This window comes from Pleurodeles waltl, chromosome 12 (genome assembly GCF_031143425.1).
Source record: "Pleurodeles waltl isolate 20211129_DDA chromosome 12, aPleWal1.hap1.20221129, whole genome shotgun sequence".
Classification (NCBI taxonomy): domain Eukaryota; kingdom Metazoa; phylum Chordata; class Amphibia; order Caudata; family Salamandridae; genus Pleurodeles; species Pleurodeles waltl.
Genome location: NC_090451.1, coordinates 94,248,809 through 94,266,340, shown reverse-complemented (window position 1 = coordinate 94,266,340; position 17,532 = coordinate 94,248,809). Strand labels below are relative to the sequence as shown.

Genomic DNA, 17,532 nt, shown 5'->3' with positions numbered 1-17,532 from the left:
GTATGGATGAGTAGCTTGTGGGTAGCTTGAAGATCAAACTTGCCGAAATTTACCAGGGCAAAATATTCCACTATTTATTGTGCCATCCGGATTTTGCTGTGTTAAACACTAAAATGTGCAGGTCATTCCCCATCAAACTCGTAATAGGTGGTATTTATCCAATCATTAAATAACTCATGTATGAGGTGCGATAAATAGCACCTATGTTGGTAATCAGGGCCACACACGGTAAAGGGGCTCAAGATGGATGTAACAGCCCTGCCTATGATGACGTGACACAGATGAGCATTGCATACCAATTGTGTCCATTTATTTTCATTAGGACTGGATTCCTCCACCCAGCACTGGATAATTAGTGCGTAAAATGAAAACATAAGTTGTTTTATAGCCATGGTCAGTTTCTTTATTCCAGGCTCTTTTCCACGGCTATCATGCATGTGAGTAAGGCATCAGTAGTTTGATGAACAAGATTCCTAGGTCTAGAAAGTCGTTTCCCTCCCCTCTGGATCCTATGCACATTAAAATAATTCGTAGGATCAGTGCGTCATTGGCCCTAGTGCAAGGAGAGAAATGGGCCCACGGCCTTAGTTTGTACTGTGAAATATAGCAATGCTCAGGCCTCGGGCCCGGTACCACTGCCCCTGTTGCACCGATGGGGGCTACGTCCCTCTATTGATGAAACACACCTGGAGCCGTTACAATGCCAGAGGCCTCCGGCTGCCTCTTTAAAGGGCGGGCCAGGCTGGTAGCAGTTCCCGAAACCGAAAGCAGTGCCAGGAAGACGGGGAGGAAGCGAGGAGTGTGCCCGGGCTCGGCGGGAGCTTCACCGGAGGGTTTAGTGAGGTTCTCTACAAACATCCCGGGGGCGCGAACAGCGAGGACCTCCGGAGGGGGCCCAGCCATGGCGGACCGGCCTGGGGGCGGCTGCCTCCGCCTGCTTAAGACCTTCTGCCTCCTGTTCTGGGTGAGGAGCTGCGCCGGCGCTTCTGACGAGGCGGGGTTACTTTCTGGGGTCACATGCGCCTCCACCAGCAGTATCTTCACATATTCTGCCACCCAACAGGTCACCTGGCGCCGACACTAACCGGCCGCTGCCCTGCTTTACAACCGGCTCCTCTAACCGGTCCTGATTACAGCCTGCCCTGCTCCCCACCGGCACATCTCACCTTTCAGCGTACAACCCGCCCTCTCACCTGCCCCGTTACCTGCCCCTCTCACCTACCCTGCTTGCAACAATCGCACCCTGTTACCTGCCCCTCTCACCTGCCACGCTCAGCCTCTCACCTACCCTGCTTACAGCTTGCCCCTCTCACCTGCCCTGCTTCCAACAATCGGCACATCTCACCTGCCACTCTCAGCCTCTCACCTGCCCTGCTTACAGCTTGCCCCTCTCACCTGCCCTGCTTCCAACAATCGGCACATCTCACCTGCCACTCTCAGCCTCTCACCTGCCCTGCTTCCAACAATCGGCACATCTCACCTGCCCTGCTTACAGCTTGCCCCTCTCACCTGCCCTGCTTCCAACAATCGGCCCCTCTCCCCTCCCCGGCTTACAGCCTGCCCCTCTCACCTGCCCTGCTTCCAACAATCGGCACATCTCACCTGCCCTGCTTACAGCCTACCCCTCTCACCTGCCCTGTTTACAACAATTTGCCCTCTCACCTGCCCTACCTATAACCTGTCCTCGGACCTTCCCTGGTTACAACCTGCCACTCTCACCTGCCCTGCATACAACCACCTTCCCTCCCCTGCCCTGTTTACGGCACCCCCTCTCACCTGCTTTGCTTACAACTATGATTACAACCGGCCACTCTCACGTGTTCTGCTTACAACCTGCCCTGCTTATAGCCACCTTCGCTCACCTGCCCTGCTTAAAACAAGCGCCATCTTTGCCTACCACTGTCCCACCACCTGCCCTGTTTACTGACGGCCACTGCCCTCTTACAACCGCCTCCTCTCGGGATATCCGCGGTTGCAGTCCGGCCTCTCAGACAACGGCCCTTGATTTCCCCCCGTTCCCCCTGCACCGCACCACCCAGGGGTGTACCTACCATTGGTGCAGCAGGTGCAGTGGCCACCGAATGGCACATTGAACCCTGGTAATTGCTGAGTTTTTCTGCCGCACCAGCAGTCAAAGGGTCCGTTTTCCTGGTTTGCCCCACAGCCCATGGCATCCTCTCTGCGGTACTTTCACCAGACTTAACCTCGCCTCAAGCTGAACAACGTAACAATGACACCCCATCTTTACATCGGAAGCTCGTTCTGCTGCACAGCAACAAGTGTTGCCACATTTTTAGTTCTTAGATCCGTTTGATCTAGAAATATATATATATTTTTTACATTTATTTAAATCCTACAAATTTGAATCCGTTTAAGGATTGTGTGGTTAAAAAAAATCATAATTCCAGTGGCCGCTGCATATGGGTAAGCAACAAACCAGCAGACGACAGATGTACCCCATGTAGCCCAATATTTACACAAATGAAACGTATGTATAGGAATCTTGGAACCAGTCAGTATGTTCCATTGCATTCAGAGGTCACCACCCTATGGAGAGGGCAATAGTCACTGTTACCGCCTATAGTGCAATAGGCTATTCGCTCCCTCACCTTTAACCTCACAAAATACAGCCAGGCAAACCCGCCCTGCTCCGTTTCTCCTGCTGTCACTCTCACTAAACATAGATTGCCGGAAACAGTAGTTTGAAGCAGCATTCTGATTGGGTGGTCCAATCGCGCCATTTTATGTCACGTGCTAAAGTTGAGCTTGGGCCGTAAGGCCTCGTTGTCGCTCTCTCAAGAAGCCAGAGTTGTGCTTCGAGGGAGTAGCGAAAACTGCTGTGATTAGTTAGGATTGCGTTATGTTATGTTTTCCACATGGAGCTCTCTGGAGATGTGGAATAATACCCCCAACTGGCAATTCATGGGCTATGCATCAGATGATGGATATTGTGGCTGATCCAAAATAATGCGGGGAACGCCACGGAAACAAAAATAGCGTAATTAAACAAGCCCCGCCTTGATTTTATGTAATCTTATAAACACTTAACAATATCAGCGACTCCTAAGGTTTTCTCTGGGCCCGGTTCACGGTGGGTCGTTTCCCAGGTTGTGCAATCACCAGAAGGCTCGTGGACAGCTGTGCCTGCAGCAGTTATATGACCGGCACGTGACAGCAGCTCTCTCCGTCTGCTCGGAGCAGCACGTCATGCGCGCAGAGCTTCGGTCACGCTGTGTGTCAACCTGAGCTAGGTGCGTATTACTCGCCCCCCTGGGAGACACACACTTCCAGTGATGTTCGTTCTTTCTGTCTAAAGCTGAAGCTTCTCCAAGCCGGCCTTTCACAGTACTCTGAGGACTGGACGGAACTGTCCCAAGAGTGGACAGGGTTTCTTGTATGCAGTTGATCCATATCCCACCTCAAGAGTGGACAGGGTGTGGTGTGTACAACCAGTGCATCTCAATAGTGGACAGGGTGTGGTGTGTACCACCAACGCATCTCAATAGTGGACAGGGTGTGGTGTGTACCACCAACGCATCTCAATAGTGGACAGGGTGTTGTGTTTACAACTAGTGCATCTCAGGAGTGGACAGGGTACAGAGTGTACAACCAATAGGTCTCAGTAATGGACAGCGTGTGGTGTGTACAACCAACGCATCTCAATAGTGGACAGGGTGTGGTGTGTACAACCAATACATCTCAGGAGTGGACAGGGTACAGAGTGTACAACCAATAGGTCTCAGTAATGGACAGCGTGTGGTGTGTACAACCAACGCATCTCAATAGTGGACAGGGTGTGGTGTGTACAACCAACGCATCTCAGGAGTGGACAGGGTGTGGTGTGTACAACCAATACATCTCAGGAGTGGACAGGGCGTGGTGTGTACAACCAGTGCATCTCAGGAGTGGACAGGGTACAGAGTGTACAACCAATAGGTCTCAGTAATGGACAGCGTGTGGTGTGTACAACCAACGCATCTCAATAGTGGACAGGGTGTGGTGTGTACAACCAACGCATCTCGGGAGTGGACAGGGTGTGGGGTGTACAACCAATACATCTCAGGAGTGGACAGGGTGTGGTGTGTACAACCAGTGCATCTGAGGAGTGGCCAGAGTACAGAGTGTACAACCAATAGGTCTCAGGAATGGACAGGGTGTGGTGTGGGTACAACCAGTGCATCTCAAGATTGGAGAGGGTGTGGTGTGTACAACCAACACATCTCAATAGTGGACAGGGTGTGATGTGTACAACCAATACATTTCAGGAGTGGACAGGGTGTGGTGTGTACAACCAGTACATCTCAGGAGTGGAGAAGATCTGGTGTGTACAACCAGTACATTTCAGGAGTTGATAGGGTGTGGTGTGTACAATGGACTTCTCCCAAGCATGGATAGTGTTCAGTGGTTGCTAGGGATCTGTCCAGGTACTAACCAGGTTTGATGAGTGCAGTTGATCCATCACAAGAAGGGGCTGGCTCTGTATACAAACAGATCAGTTGAAAACGTACACTGCATTTGGTGTGTGCAGTGGATTCCTCCCAAGCATGGATGGCATTTGGTGTTTGCAGCGGATCTCTCCCTGGTGTACACACGATTTGATGTGTGTAGTAGACCAGGCTTATGAATAGAAAGAGTTTGTTTAATGGCTCATTGCCTAAAGCAATAACCCACAGTATCATCACTTAATACAGGTGTTCCTCCAGCCAGGATCTAACCCAGGAGTTTAGTTCCCCCTGGCTGGAGCTTGACAGGATCCCAGATGGTTAGCTGTGCACTGCTCCCTGATCTTAAATATATAATGCATTACTGTAGAGAGCTGGAGAGCAAGCTATCCCCCGGCTGAAGGAAAGATGAATATATTTATGTAGGCTTGATTAAAGTCTTCCTGATACCAGGGACAAATGCTATTTTCTATGATGCTCTATCATCATTCTCCCACTCTCACCATCCAGCCTAACAGACTCTCTGGAATAATGTTCTAGATTAGGAGATCTTCTGGTCTGCATCCCCTCTCCCTTGAACTACTCCAGGGAATTAATACACCTTCCATACAGAGCAGGTGGAATCTCAAAATGAGGCAAAGGTCAGTCTTATGACCTTGTGTGAGGGCAAACACTCAAATACCTTTATATGTTCACGCAAGAAGAGTGCAATCCTTCACACCTTTGTAAACTGTCGCAAAGTTCTCAGATGTGTGCAAAATGTGAGGTGGCCCAAACTCCCTCACGATTGACACTCATCTGCACCCATCGGGATGGGCTAGCTAGTTGTGGCCTTCCTTTCGGGGTGAGTCTTGGTTCCAATAGCTTATCTGCTTTCAGCTATTCATCCATCCTTCCAACCAAGAACCCCAATGAGGAGACCACCTGGGATTGAGGACTTGCTAATGAACTTCTGCACTCCCTTATTACTCTGGGAATCTAACTGTGGCACTGCTAAAGAGCTTGCAAGAGCACACCCACTACACTTAGTATCTAGAAACACCCTAAAACCTACATCAAATATATGTTTACATTTGACTGTCAGATCTGATTTGTCTTATCTATTTGTGAAACCAACAGAAGCATTAACAATTTTGTCCTATTTTTCAAACATCTGAAGAACATTTTTCAAAGTATTACACACGCCTTATTAATTAGTACAACATCAAGTGTATATTTTGTAAAAAAAAAAAAAATTATCTGTATTTTCTTCTAGGGCTCTGGCAGTTTCCTCTGCTATGCTGGTGTTAGTTTGTTTCTGACTTGCAGGTACTTTCAGTACTTCTTCCAAGACCCATACTTCATCTTGCCCAGCGCTCTGGCTATAGCAGCTGCTGGCGTCCTCTTCTTCACTGGATTATTGGGGTGCTGCATCACGACAAAAGACGCTCGATGCCAGCAAGGAACTGTGAGTACGGGCTTTAATTGTTATACTTGAAATTTTGTAAATTAAGAGAGGACATCTGAGTCCAGGGTAAGTGTGTTTTATGTTTGATGTCGGTAACTTCACCCATCTAACCTCCTAATGCCTGGTTATCATCACGGCCACAATAATTATGCCAGAGTGAAAGACCAAATTATGCTGCAGTGTTGCTTATGTTAAGGGTAAAGACAAGGTAAGTTATGCAGAACATGTTGGAATTTCATGAAAACTAATCCATACATTTTGGGACATTGTCTAATATCTTAAAATTTAAGCTTCCTAATGCAAAAGGTTTTCCAGTTTTCGCCTAATAAATGTACTAATTTCATCCCGCAGATATTGTCTGCAATGTTACTGCCTAACAATCAGTGTTGTCTTGCATACGAATTCTAGCCTATAAGCATGGACCTTGAATCAGGCAGAAGGAACATAATGGCATGAAATAGGGACAGCATTGCCTCATGAGAAAGCATGACATTTTGCAGCTACATCCTCATGTAAAAGGAGTAAATCACTTATAGGGTATACAGGGTATTTTCTTAAATCTCCGGATGGTGAAATATGTGGAGTGTAAGACAATTCATAATTGTGACCCTGGTTATGGTGAGACAATCATGATTGTTTTCCTTGAAAACTGGCCAGATCGAATTGTTAAAAGCTAGCTGGCACCTTCCGACTGCTGACCCAAACCATGAGCAGTTAAACATAAACAAAAGGCTGCTCAAAATGTATACATATATGGATGAATGTAATACTTTCTTAGAACGTCAACAAATGCCTCTCGAGTCCGTATATATTATTCTTTTTTTTATAAACAATATTCTTCAAATACACCGGATTGCATTCTATATTTTATACATTTCAACAAATCCAAAGCAGAAACATATTAAAAAATAATAGATACAGGCGGTCACCCCCGCCCCCAAGAGAAAAAATATACTAAACATATCAGGTAAAAAATCATTCACACCAAATCAAGCCAACATTTGTTTGTTTTTAGAGAATTGCAGACTATTTGTTCTATACATAAGGAGTGGCGATCACTACTGCCCCCCCCCCCTAAAATTTGGAAAATTGGAGATGCCCTGATGAAGGAGGTTCCATAACGGAAGTAACACCGAAACACGCGTTGGCACGGCAAATCTAAGGCTCTTCTAGTCATTACTTTGACTCCTTGGGCAAAACATGTATTGGTACACGAATTGAAAATAATGGATTATCAAATGACTGCAAGGGTAATCTGATCCCTTTAACTAAATGTACTAACCTGGTTTAAATTTTTGAAGGAATATATAGAATTGCAGTGTATTAGGCTATGGACTGTTATATGTCTATATCATTGTTTTTTATGGTCGTATGTGTGAGTCTTGGCTTGATTGGGTGTGAATGATTTTTAACTTCTCTTTGGGGGGGATAGGGAGGTCACTGCCTGTATCTATTTTTTAATATGTTTCTGCTTTGTATTTCAATTTGTTGAAATGTATAGAATACAATCCTGCATTTTGAAGAATAATAAAGAAGATTATTGTTTATAAAAAAAAAGGAATGATATATACGGACTGGAGAGGCATTTATTGAAGTTCTAAGAAAGTAATACATTCATCTATGTATGTTTACATTGTGAGTAGCCTCTTTTTTTTAAGTGTATTCTTCCCTGGAGGGGCTACTATAAAGTTTCAGGGACCCTCTGGTATTCAACTTTTACCCAAGCATGAGCAGACCATGGTGTGACTGATATAGAACAGTACAATATTCCACTGTAACATCATCCAAACACATGAGTCACTTCATTTTTGGTAACCAAGGCTTTCATGCTGCCGCATCACATTAGAACTGTGTGGGGAAGCCTGAGTGCACCGAAAACTACATCCGCCTATTATATAACGTTAGAAACAACTTTACATTCTTTCCCATGTTGATGAAAAATTGGTCTTGTTAGTGCGTCTGACCTCATTTGGTTTCTTATCGTTAATTGAAAAGGGGACACGTTAGAGGTTCGATGGACCTTTTGACTGCGCTTAGAGTAATTCCCACCATAGGACTCCATTTCAATACTAATCAATAGAATCCATAATCTTGGGAGTCAGTAAGTTCCACGCACCGTGACCCCTTTGGCCATGAATAACCACACCTTTATGTAAACGTTTTAAAATGTTTATTTCCCTATATTAACAATGTTAACATCACGTAACGTAATCTCAAAATCAGATGATAAACATACAGAAACCACACAGGTTGACCAAATCTTCTGGTTGTCCAGCAAGTAACAGGTCAGCGGGCCATGATAAGTCCTGTGTGACCGTAGCGTATTACTGACTGGAACTCGGAAACCTTGACGAATGCGCTATGTGTACGTGTACAGCTGCGATCGAGGGCCAGGAAACCCATTCAGGAAGCCTCATTTGAAAGGGGAGAGTCTCTCTTTTCAAACGAGGCCTTCCCAAATGTCTGAAAGGCTAGTTTGGGCCTGTTTTCCCCACCAGAGCAGGAAGCGGCCTTCCGGCCGCTTCCTGCTCTACTCAGGGGGGGGAAAACAGATAGTGACGTCGGGGTGCCTCGCGGTGTGCTGACTTCACAAAGGGGGGAGACACGGAAGATCTTCCATGTCTCCCAGGGTTTTTTAAATAAAAATCAAAGATTTTTAAACCCCCTCCCAGTGGTGTCGGCCACTGGTCATGACCCGCACTTTATAGGGTAAAATTCTCAGGAACTGTTCAGCTCCTCAGACAGAATAAACAAGCTCCTCTCTGGAGGATGTCAAAGTGTGGGGGTGGGGGGGGGGAAGCCTCTCTTCTCAGTGCAGCTGGGCTAAGTTAAAGGCATCCAGAACACTTTCCACGTTGCCATTGGTCAAATAATCGTACGTTTACATTTAGTCCAATGAAAGTAGAACTTCAAATCTAAGATATAACTAAACTACCTTTCACATGTCGATGATTGGCTCCTTCTCCTGTTCCCATCGTCGGGTAACAATTTTGTATCTCTCTGTCCTCCAGTCAGTGCATCCATTGTTAGCTCCTGGGAACATCGCTTTCACACACTCTAAACCCTACAATGTATCTATAGCTAATATAGCGTATTCTAGCAAGCAGTTCTCATGGGAAAGAAAATAATTTACTAGCATTTGGTCAACACAGTAGAAAAATACAAATCCCTTTCTCTACACAACCATTTTGTGTGAATCATTTAAACAGCGCAACTTAACATGAGCGTGCCAGTAGGCCCAAGACCTCGTCAACTTAGGGCCTATAATAATAAAGCAAATACATAATGCATGATCATTAATATAACATACTACATTAATCTAAACATGAGCACGACATTTCATATTAATAAGGATACTTTGTGATTACCGGCTGCCACTCAAGTAGGCACGTTTTCAAAGTCGTGCATTATTTTTTATATAAAGTCCTTTTCTATGCAGATTCATAATTCGGAATACATGAATATTTATTAGTAAAATTCAAAGTTAAGTCTTGCATTCCAAATCCGGATCAGAGTGCCAAGATGATGACATGTATAAGTTAGTATCTGTTGTGTCACAATTTTATTTTATCTTTTTAGGGTGTGACACCCAGTTGATTTCCTGACCCTCAGTGGAAAACTTTGACCTTTTATGAGTTAACAAAAACTTTCAGGGTTGCCTCGCCCATCCAACTGATATAAGCTCTTGTGAAATAGAGTATCAGGAGTCCACACTCTCATCCATAAAGAGCCAGACAGCTCGCTTCACTCCAATTGCCAGTTTCTTTGATAGTCTTGCATGCATTGGAGTTTATGGCACCACTGGAGACCTCTTATTTGCTGATCTAACAGATGATAATGGTCCTGTTAATTTATCATTTAGCACATAGAAGCTACAGCATTGTATCTTTTTCATTCCTAAAGGGCGGATCACACACAATATCAGTATAGAAGCAGACCTCAAGGTATTGTGAAATGTTGCAGATGGTAGAATAATTCTTCTCTAGCTATTACATAACCAACAAAAATATGTGCCAATTCGGGGCATAAAGATTCCTTTAAAAAAAAAAAAAAAAACATTATTTTAAATCTTGAATAACTGGCCTTGGACGTCTGCTCTACACTCCACTACATTTATTGCACAAACAATGATCATGTAAACCTGTTAGCTTGTGAAATATGTAACTTCATCAAATATTGGTAAAGTGTGTCTTACAGAGCAGTTTACTGCCCTAATTTGTTTTCTTCACGGAAAAGTATTTTGGCACCTTTTGGAGAAAACGCTTTATATAAACTCAAGTTACATATGAGGTTACTGGATGCCCTCCTATCCTGAAAACACACATTCTCTTACTTTTTTGTTTTTGTATTTCCACATGTTTTTAGAATTTTGGAATGACAATCAAATATAAACCTTGCCATTAACCATAAAATTCTAAGTGTGAGGATTTTTTATAATGTGACGAAAAAAAAATCTCACTTTGTCATGACAAACTGGAGAGGAGGGGGACACTTTATTGGTTTCCCTTTTTACCTGCCCCGAGTAAAAGTCTACATTTTTGGACTTCCCTTGAAGAGTATGTGGGTTGAGCACAGCCATACTTATTTATTTTTAAACACCTGTGGGTTAAATATTCAGTCTGGAAACACCTTGAATCTGGCCATCGGAGAGTAAAGGGAAACCTATGTTAACTTTAATGCATTCTCTTAATATGAGCACTCTAAGTTTGCATGTGCAGGTTAGAGTTCTTGAATGTGAAATGTTGTTGGGTTCACTGTCAATTACATACTAAAGAGAGCTCAAAGTAACTTGCACCAAAATATGTGAGTTGCCCAAGTCGCGAGTCAAAAAGAATTACCAAGAGTTGTCAAAATATGGGTTGTATTTTTTTTAAAAGTATTTGGCTACCCCTGGATTTTATCAAAATGCTAAGCTTCATCAAAATGTAAATGTGTCTGAGAGGCCTGGGGGTATAACATTTTCGGGGAAAATTAAAATAATTTTTGGCAAATTCGTCTCCTATTTACTCATTTTTTTGGGCAGTATCTTTAAACTGCATAAGTCTCTTTTGGTTAACTCATCTAAAGAATGTAGATCTTTAGAAATGTTTGTTTGAAGTGAAAGTTTTGGCTTTTCACTATGAATGTGAAGTTTGACAGAAAAAACATTTTGTGTGTGGGGGGTGTGTGTTTTTAATATTTTTTTAAATCTGTTTTTATATAATGTGTTACATAGGTCTAATTATTGTCGAGGGGTGATTTCAGGCTGTTTGATGTCCTGTATCTTAAGTAACCTGGAATGTCATCCAATAGCTAAAGCGAATATAGTTGTCATTATCCATGATGATTTTTTAAGTAAAAACAGTATCATATTGTTGCTAAAGTGATTTAATTTGAAAGGACATTAGTCTGATTAACTCTTCATTTTACAGTTTATGTACTTCATTGTCATCCTCTTTTGTCTGGAAGCGTCTGCTGCAATCTTGGGATACATCTATTCAAACAGAGTAAGTATTTACAAATTCAATAATCTAGGTTTTGTTTGGGTATTAATTATTATTAGTGTGACATTAAGTGAAAAATTAACATAATCCACTCTACTGAATATCGTAACGTTCCCCGTTATTTTCTGTCTTATTTTTTTTCTTTTTAAAAAAAAAAATATTTGTCAAGCTATTGCTCCATTATTGGTAACTAATGCAAGGGAACATCGTAATGGTCAATATTTAGAAAAAGATAAAATTGTACATAGTGTTTTGGAAAGCACATTGCCAGCAAGTGTAGGAAAATCATTTCACATTGAAACTACATTCTTCAAAGTAAGTTTTAAATACAAAATCGTTACATATTTCCTTATGGCAAAATAACGTGTATCAAAATTCATTTGCATATAGAAGCATTACAAACAGTGGAAGTTAGTGCTGTGTGTTTTTATTTTTTATTAAAAATATATATATATATAATCACAGATTTATGAATTTATATCGTGGAATGATCTAAAATAATTTTTTTTTTTAAATGCCACAGAAGGACAAGGGAGCCACTGTGAATTGTTTGTTTACTCTCTAACCGATACCATGTTCTTTAAACCAAAATCAATTTTATTCATCATATGTAATGCATATACAATAGCCCCTAAAATCCGATTTCAAGATGTCAAGGAAATGAGAAAAGTGAACTTTGCTACACAAGTTAGTCTTCATAGATATTGAACAATCTATGATCTATGTAAGATTAATATAGCTACATTTGTTATCAGGAATCTGCACACAACCACCCACACAAAGAATCTAGATTTGACTAGTGCAAAATGCATAAACTATATAAAAAAAACAGCTAAAACTGGTGTTTTTCATTTTCATTACTACAGAATCTGGGAATATTCTTTCTGTCTCCAGCCCCCCAAAAATGTTAGAATAATTAAGAGATTGCAGATTTAAGTGAGCTGGAAGGGTGGGGTTGACTGTTTCATTGTATTGTAAGTAAAATATATATATATATATATATTATATAATTTGGGATCTGTGTGTTTTATTGACCTTGCAAAGAAATGTGTGGTCTTGTTCCTGGAAACTGTGTGGCGAAAGGTTTATCAATACAGCATTCGGGCAGGTCTCCCCATCAAAATATGATTTTTCTTTAGCTTTATATGTCATCCTCTGTATACTTATTCTTAAACCGTATGTATCCAGTAGAAGTCCTTTTTGAAGAGATGCCTTCCCTTCTATATTTAAGGATGTTCACGATGTGTGTGGTGTGTGTGGTGTTTTTTTTTTTTTTTCTCTTCATCTTATATTGCATATTGTTAGAAATTGGGTATCTGGTTGGCAGAAGTATGCATCATGTCAAAGCAGGAGCCAAAATCCTAATTGGGGTAATTCACAAACACACCCTAGGTTAATCTGGGCTCACCCTCTGTTAGATACCAAGTACAAGTGGTTAGAAAAATAGAACTTAATTTAATAAATAAAGCAATACCAAAATGACAAAAGATCCAATAAGTAGAACTTGAGATATGATGTGTGTGTGGTTTTTTTTTTTTTTTTTTTTTTTTTAAAGAATAAACGGTGAAATGGCACTTAGAAGCAATAAGTGCCAACCGGAGATATCTGGTCATGCCGGACTGGGACAAAGTCAAACATTCAGGCTGACTGTGATGGAGCGCAGGCCAGCTACAGGGATACAGGGACACAGGGACTCCATTGGGCTGGCTGAAAAAAAAGTACCTTAATCTTGGTTGCGTCAGTGTTGAAGATGCAGGGAGCATCAGTGTTGATCTCATGCAGTGAAGGCAATGCTTAGATCCTTCCCACGCAGTAGCAAAGATGCGTCTATTTTCTCCACGCAGCAGCAGTGCATTGGGTCCGAATGTGATGTGCCAATGTCGATCCACGCTGGGGAGGTGATGGTCTACTCTGATCCCTGCAATGGAGCCGATGCGCTGGTTCCAGCCCACGTAACAGGGCGATGCGCAGGTTCCCATCTGCGCAGTGGCGGCAATGGGTTGGTTCTGACTGAAGCAGCACTTTATACCACTTCCAAGGCCCCAGGGCTGGATTGGAACCATTTGGCAGGGCAAGACCCACAGTTGGCAGAATCTAGGTGCTGTAGCAGGTGAGGTTTTAGTCTTTTGTGTCCCTGACACTTCAGAAATCGGGAGCCAGGCCCTTTGAGTCACTTTAGTTCCGTGGTGGAGAGATGCAAGTCCTTCTCACTCCCAGCCAAGGAGTGCAGCAGGTCAGCAGAGCAGTTGTTCAGTAGAGCAGCAGTCGAACAAAGTGGCAGCCCTCATAGCAACAAGGTAGTCCTTCTTCCTGGCAGAGTATCCACAGATCCAAAAGTGTGCTGAGTTGGTGATGTCTTAGCTCCAGTACTTATGCCTAGTTGTTCCTTTGAAGTAGGGGAGACTTCAAAGAGATGCCTTTGAAGTGAATAGAGATTCTGCCCTAGCTCCAGACTCACTACAGGGGAGGGGGGGTTGTTATGCAGCCCTTTCGGTGGGGACAGGACATAGCCCATTCAGGTGAAGGTGCAAGGGCTTCCCTCCCCTCCCATCCTGTCCAGGATGGCCATCAGGTTGTGGATGGCCCATCAGTCAAACCTAAGCTCTCTTTGTGCATTCCTTCTAGACAGCCACACACAAAGCCCAGCTTTCACTCACCACAGACATGTATTCAGAGACAGACCGAAGATGGCAAATGGTTAAAGTGAGAAATGCCAACTTTCTGAAAGGGGCATTTTCAGAATTACAATTTAAAATCTGACATCACCATCAGTTGTCATTTTGAATTGTGATTAGAGACCCCAAACTTGGGAGTCGAAGCCCTTACAAATTGAAAATCAAGATTATAAAAATATGGTGATCCCAGTGTTTCTCTATGGGAGCGATAGGCTTTGCAGTAGTGAAAAACGAATTTAAGAGTTTTTCCACTACTAGGGCATGTGAAACCTAAAAGTACATATCTTTCTTTTAAATACACTGCAACCTGCCCAGGGCCTACATTAGTGGTGATCTATATGTATTAAAAAGGAAGGTTTGGGCCTGGCAAGAGGGTTAACTTGCCAGGTCGACATGGCAGTTTAAAACACCACACATGGGCTCTGCAATGGCAGACCTAAGACCTGTTTGAAGTGTTACAGAAATAGGTGGCACAATTGGTGCTGCCTGTCCACTAGTACCGTTTAATTTACAGGCCCTGGTAGTGCACTTTACTAGGTAGTTATAAGTAAATTGAATAAGCCAATTGTGGATAAGCCACGGTTACTGTGTTTTAAGCAGAGAGCACATGCACTTTAGCACTGGTTAGTAGTGGTGGCCAGAGTCCTAAAGCCAGCAAAACCGAGATGAGCAAAACAGGAGCTCTAAAGGCAAAAAGTCAGGGAAAACCTCACCACAGGATCGGCTTCTCTGCTATGGTAGAGGAGCGTCGCTCCCCCAACCCACCAGCAGTAACTGCTGCAAATCTTTTTACAAGAAAACAATCCTAAACTATGTTTACGATCGTTTTCTTGTAAAAGGGGTTGGCCCACGGGCTGTGATGAGCATGGAGGGGGAAGTTTATTTATTTTTTGCCCATCACCCCGCCCCTTTTCCCTCCTGTGAGCCACCACTGCCACATCAAGGATGCCAGGTCTAACTCAAATGTTGATAACATGTGAGTTTAATGTAGCTGTGCATGTAGTGGCATACAAGAATAAGCCAGTAGGTTGATGAAATGAGACACAAGAGCATGTGTAATGACTTGTACTTATTTATTTACTTCTTATTGATTAAAGATGCCGTTCCATTCAAAAGCCAGACGTTTTGACATTGCCAATACATGTTATGGTTTGGGGAAAAAACGCCCCAAAAAACTGAGAGGGTTTCACAACAAATAAAAATACTTAATCAGGGAGTTAAAAAAAAAAAAAAAAAGTGCCATAACCGTTATGCAAAGGCATTTCCACAAGGGCATGTGCGCAATAGATGACGCCAAGCATGTGAAATAACTTGGGTGTATTCAAGTGTTAGATTTTCCAGGAGTTTATTGTGACATCTGTGACTGTTGCAGGTGTCCTATTGGACTTTGTTGTGAATTGTTACGTCTGCACCCAGTCAAGGTTGCACACCTGTGGATGGGGATTTCCAGAGTTCTGGGTGATTCTCCTTCACCCTGCCTAAGTAGTACTGATGAACCATTCTGTAAATATAATTGGGTATACCAATAATTAAAGGCTCTATAAGAATGCGGGGTGTGTAATCTACGTGTGCACCGCACTACAAGGCCATAGTAATGGAAAGTGTTACACAAAACAATATCAAAAACATTTCATCTATTTTAGGCACCCTGCTGTTTGAGCAGGTTCTCCTTCTGAATTATTTACGTAATTACTGCAAGTCTGCTCTATTTCTCTTTCAGATCGATTATGAACTGAGCTCCATGGAGGATGTATTCATGAAATATAATGGTAGTTCTCCCGACCTTAACAGCAGGAAGGTTGACCAGCTCCAGGAAAAGGTAAACGTAAGAGCAACTTGTTAGCCTATGTTTAAGTGTAGTAGAAACCTTCTCTAGTGTCTTGCAGATTATATACAATCATCCAGAGAGAGAGATAGAGAGAGAGGAACATGGGTGGGTGACATTGTGGCTGCTAAATAATGTGGTGAAACTGATGGTTGAGAGATGCTTCAAGGAGATAAGACATGGGCACAAACTTAAGTTCTTGTAGAACAAACTGTACAAGATCGAATGATGGATCCAACCAGGGAGGCTTTGGGATGTCTGTTTTCCCTGAAAGACCCAAGGAGTTTGTAATGATGAAGTTTACTTCACTTTAAATAAGCTTACTTGGAGACAAAAGCCTCATACAGCAGCAGGAGCATCCTCTCACTGGAAGTCAAACCGCTTACTAATTTGCATTGCTGAACAGCAACCTTCTACTAGTGGACAATCTAGTTAGAATGCCACAGAGTCGTGATGTTGGACAGAGAGAAGCCTGAATCACTTCATCGGGATGGAAGGTGCTGATCTACACTTTCTCTTGGCTTCATCACAGATTCTAACCTAACTCACTTTTTGCGTGGTCCCAGGTTAGTCTGCAACAGGGCAAGGTCTGATTAGGGGGTCTTGTAGCAACAACAATCCTCTTGTGCTCCTAAAGCTTCTGTGACACTGGTGACGAGCTTATATGGCCACAGTCCTCTTCAATGTGTTTCTATTTTGGTGACACACCGCCAGACGATTTTGCAGAGCACTATCCGCGATAGTCCTACTGTGGGATGCTACGATAGTTGAGCGTGGACCCACATTATTACCACGTATGCCTTAGGAGCATTGTGGTCATTGCTAAGATTGTAGTCCAAACAGGCTCTTTTGAGTTTCCATTACAACTCCTTTTCATGTACAGAGTAGGAATGGAAAGAGCCAGCAAGTTGATGTAGAATTTAGTAACCAAAGGACCTGGTGGGTTGGGTCACAATGTAACAAAACTCGGGTACATCTAACAGGCTCCAGTGCTCCCCTGCCTCGTGTGAAGTCGGAGGAACTAGGACCAGAGAACAGAGCAGAAGACATCAATGTACAGGAAGTGACCTCATGGTGGGAGGTGGAACAGGAGGACAGTAATTGGTAATGGACAGTCACTTAGTGAAGAAGCTGTGAGCAGAGAGGATTGTAATAAAGAGCCGTCTCTACTCTGTACACCATCTGCGTCCCATTTCCGGGCACAAGGCAAGATACAACACCCATTTGCGCTCATGTCATCCCCACTTTCCTGCCACACTATTGTGCATCCATGGTAGAGCTGCAGGAGTTTCATTAAAACAAAATGTGCCCAAAGGGATACAAATGGAAACACTTTAACAATTTGAGTTCTAGAACAAAAGTGCTAACTGGATCAAAAGTGACTCTTTCACATTGCCCCTTCGTTACTGCCAATGAGGTTTCTAAGTGGAGATGAAAGCAAAGGGCGCCTTCCTTTTTTAAATCCATAGGTACACAATCCGTGGTATTGACCTTTCAATTTATTGAGCTTGTCATATTTAACATTGACTTCCACGCGATCAGGTCAATTTCACATCCTTGCTCAACTCATTTGAGAATTTCAAATGGTCGTGACATGTGATCGCTCCTCTCCTGTAGTGGACAGCTTGAGCTTGTGCTGGCAGAAGGCACTTTTGTGCAT

General features: G+C 43.0%; 1 protein-coding gene across 1 annotated transcript in view; it reads left to right on the top strand.

Annotated features, from left to right (window-relative positions):
• Window positions 1-656: 656 nt before the first annotated feature.
• LOC138267950 (tetraspanin-3-like) overlaps window positions 657-17,532 on the top strand; it is a 56,663-nt gene continuing 39,787 nt past the window's right edge. Inside the window, exons 1-4 of the mRNA XM_069217232.1 lie at window positions 657-964; window positions 5,698-5,889; window positions 11,301-11,375; window positions 15,768-15,866. Coding sequence (XP_069073333.1) covers window positions 701-964; window positions 5,698-5,889; window positions 11,301-11,375; window positions 15,768-15,866 — 630 coding nt within the window. The 5' untranslated portion in view covers window positions 657-700. The remainder of the gene's footprint in view (window positions 965-5,697; window positions 5,890-11,300; window positions 11,376-15,767; window positions 15,867-17,532) is intronic.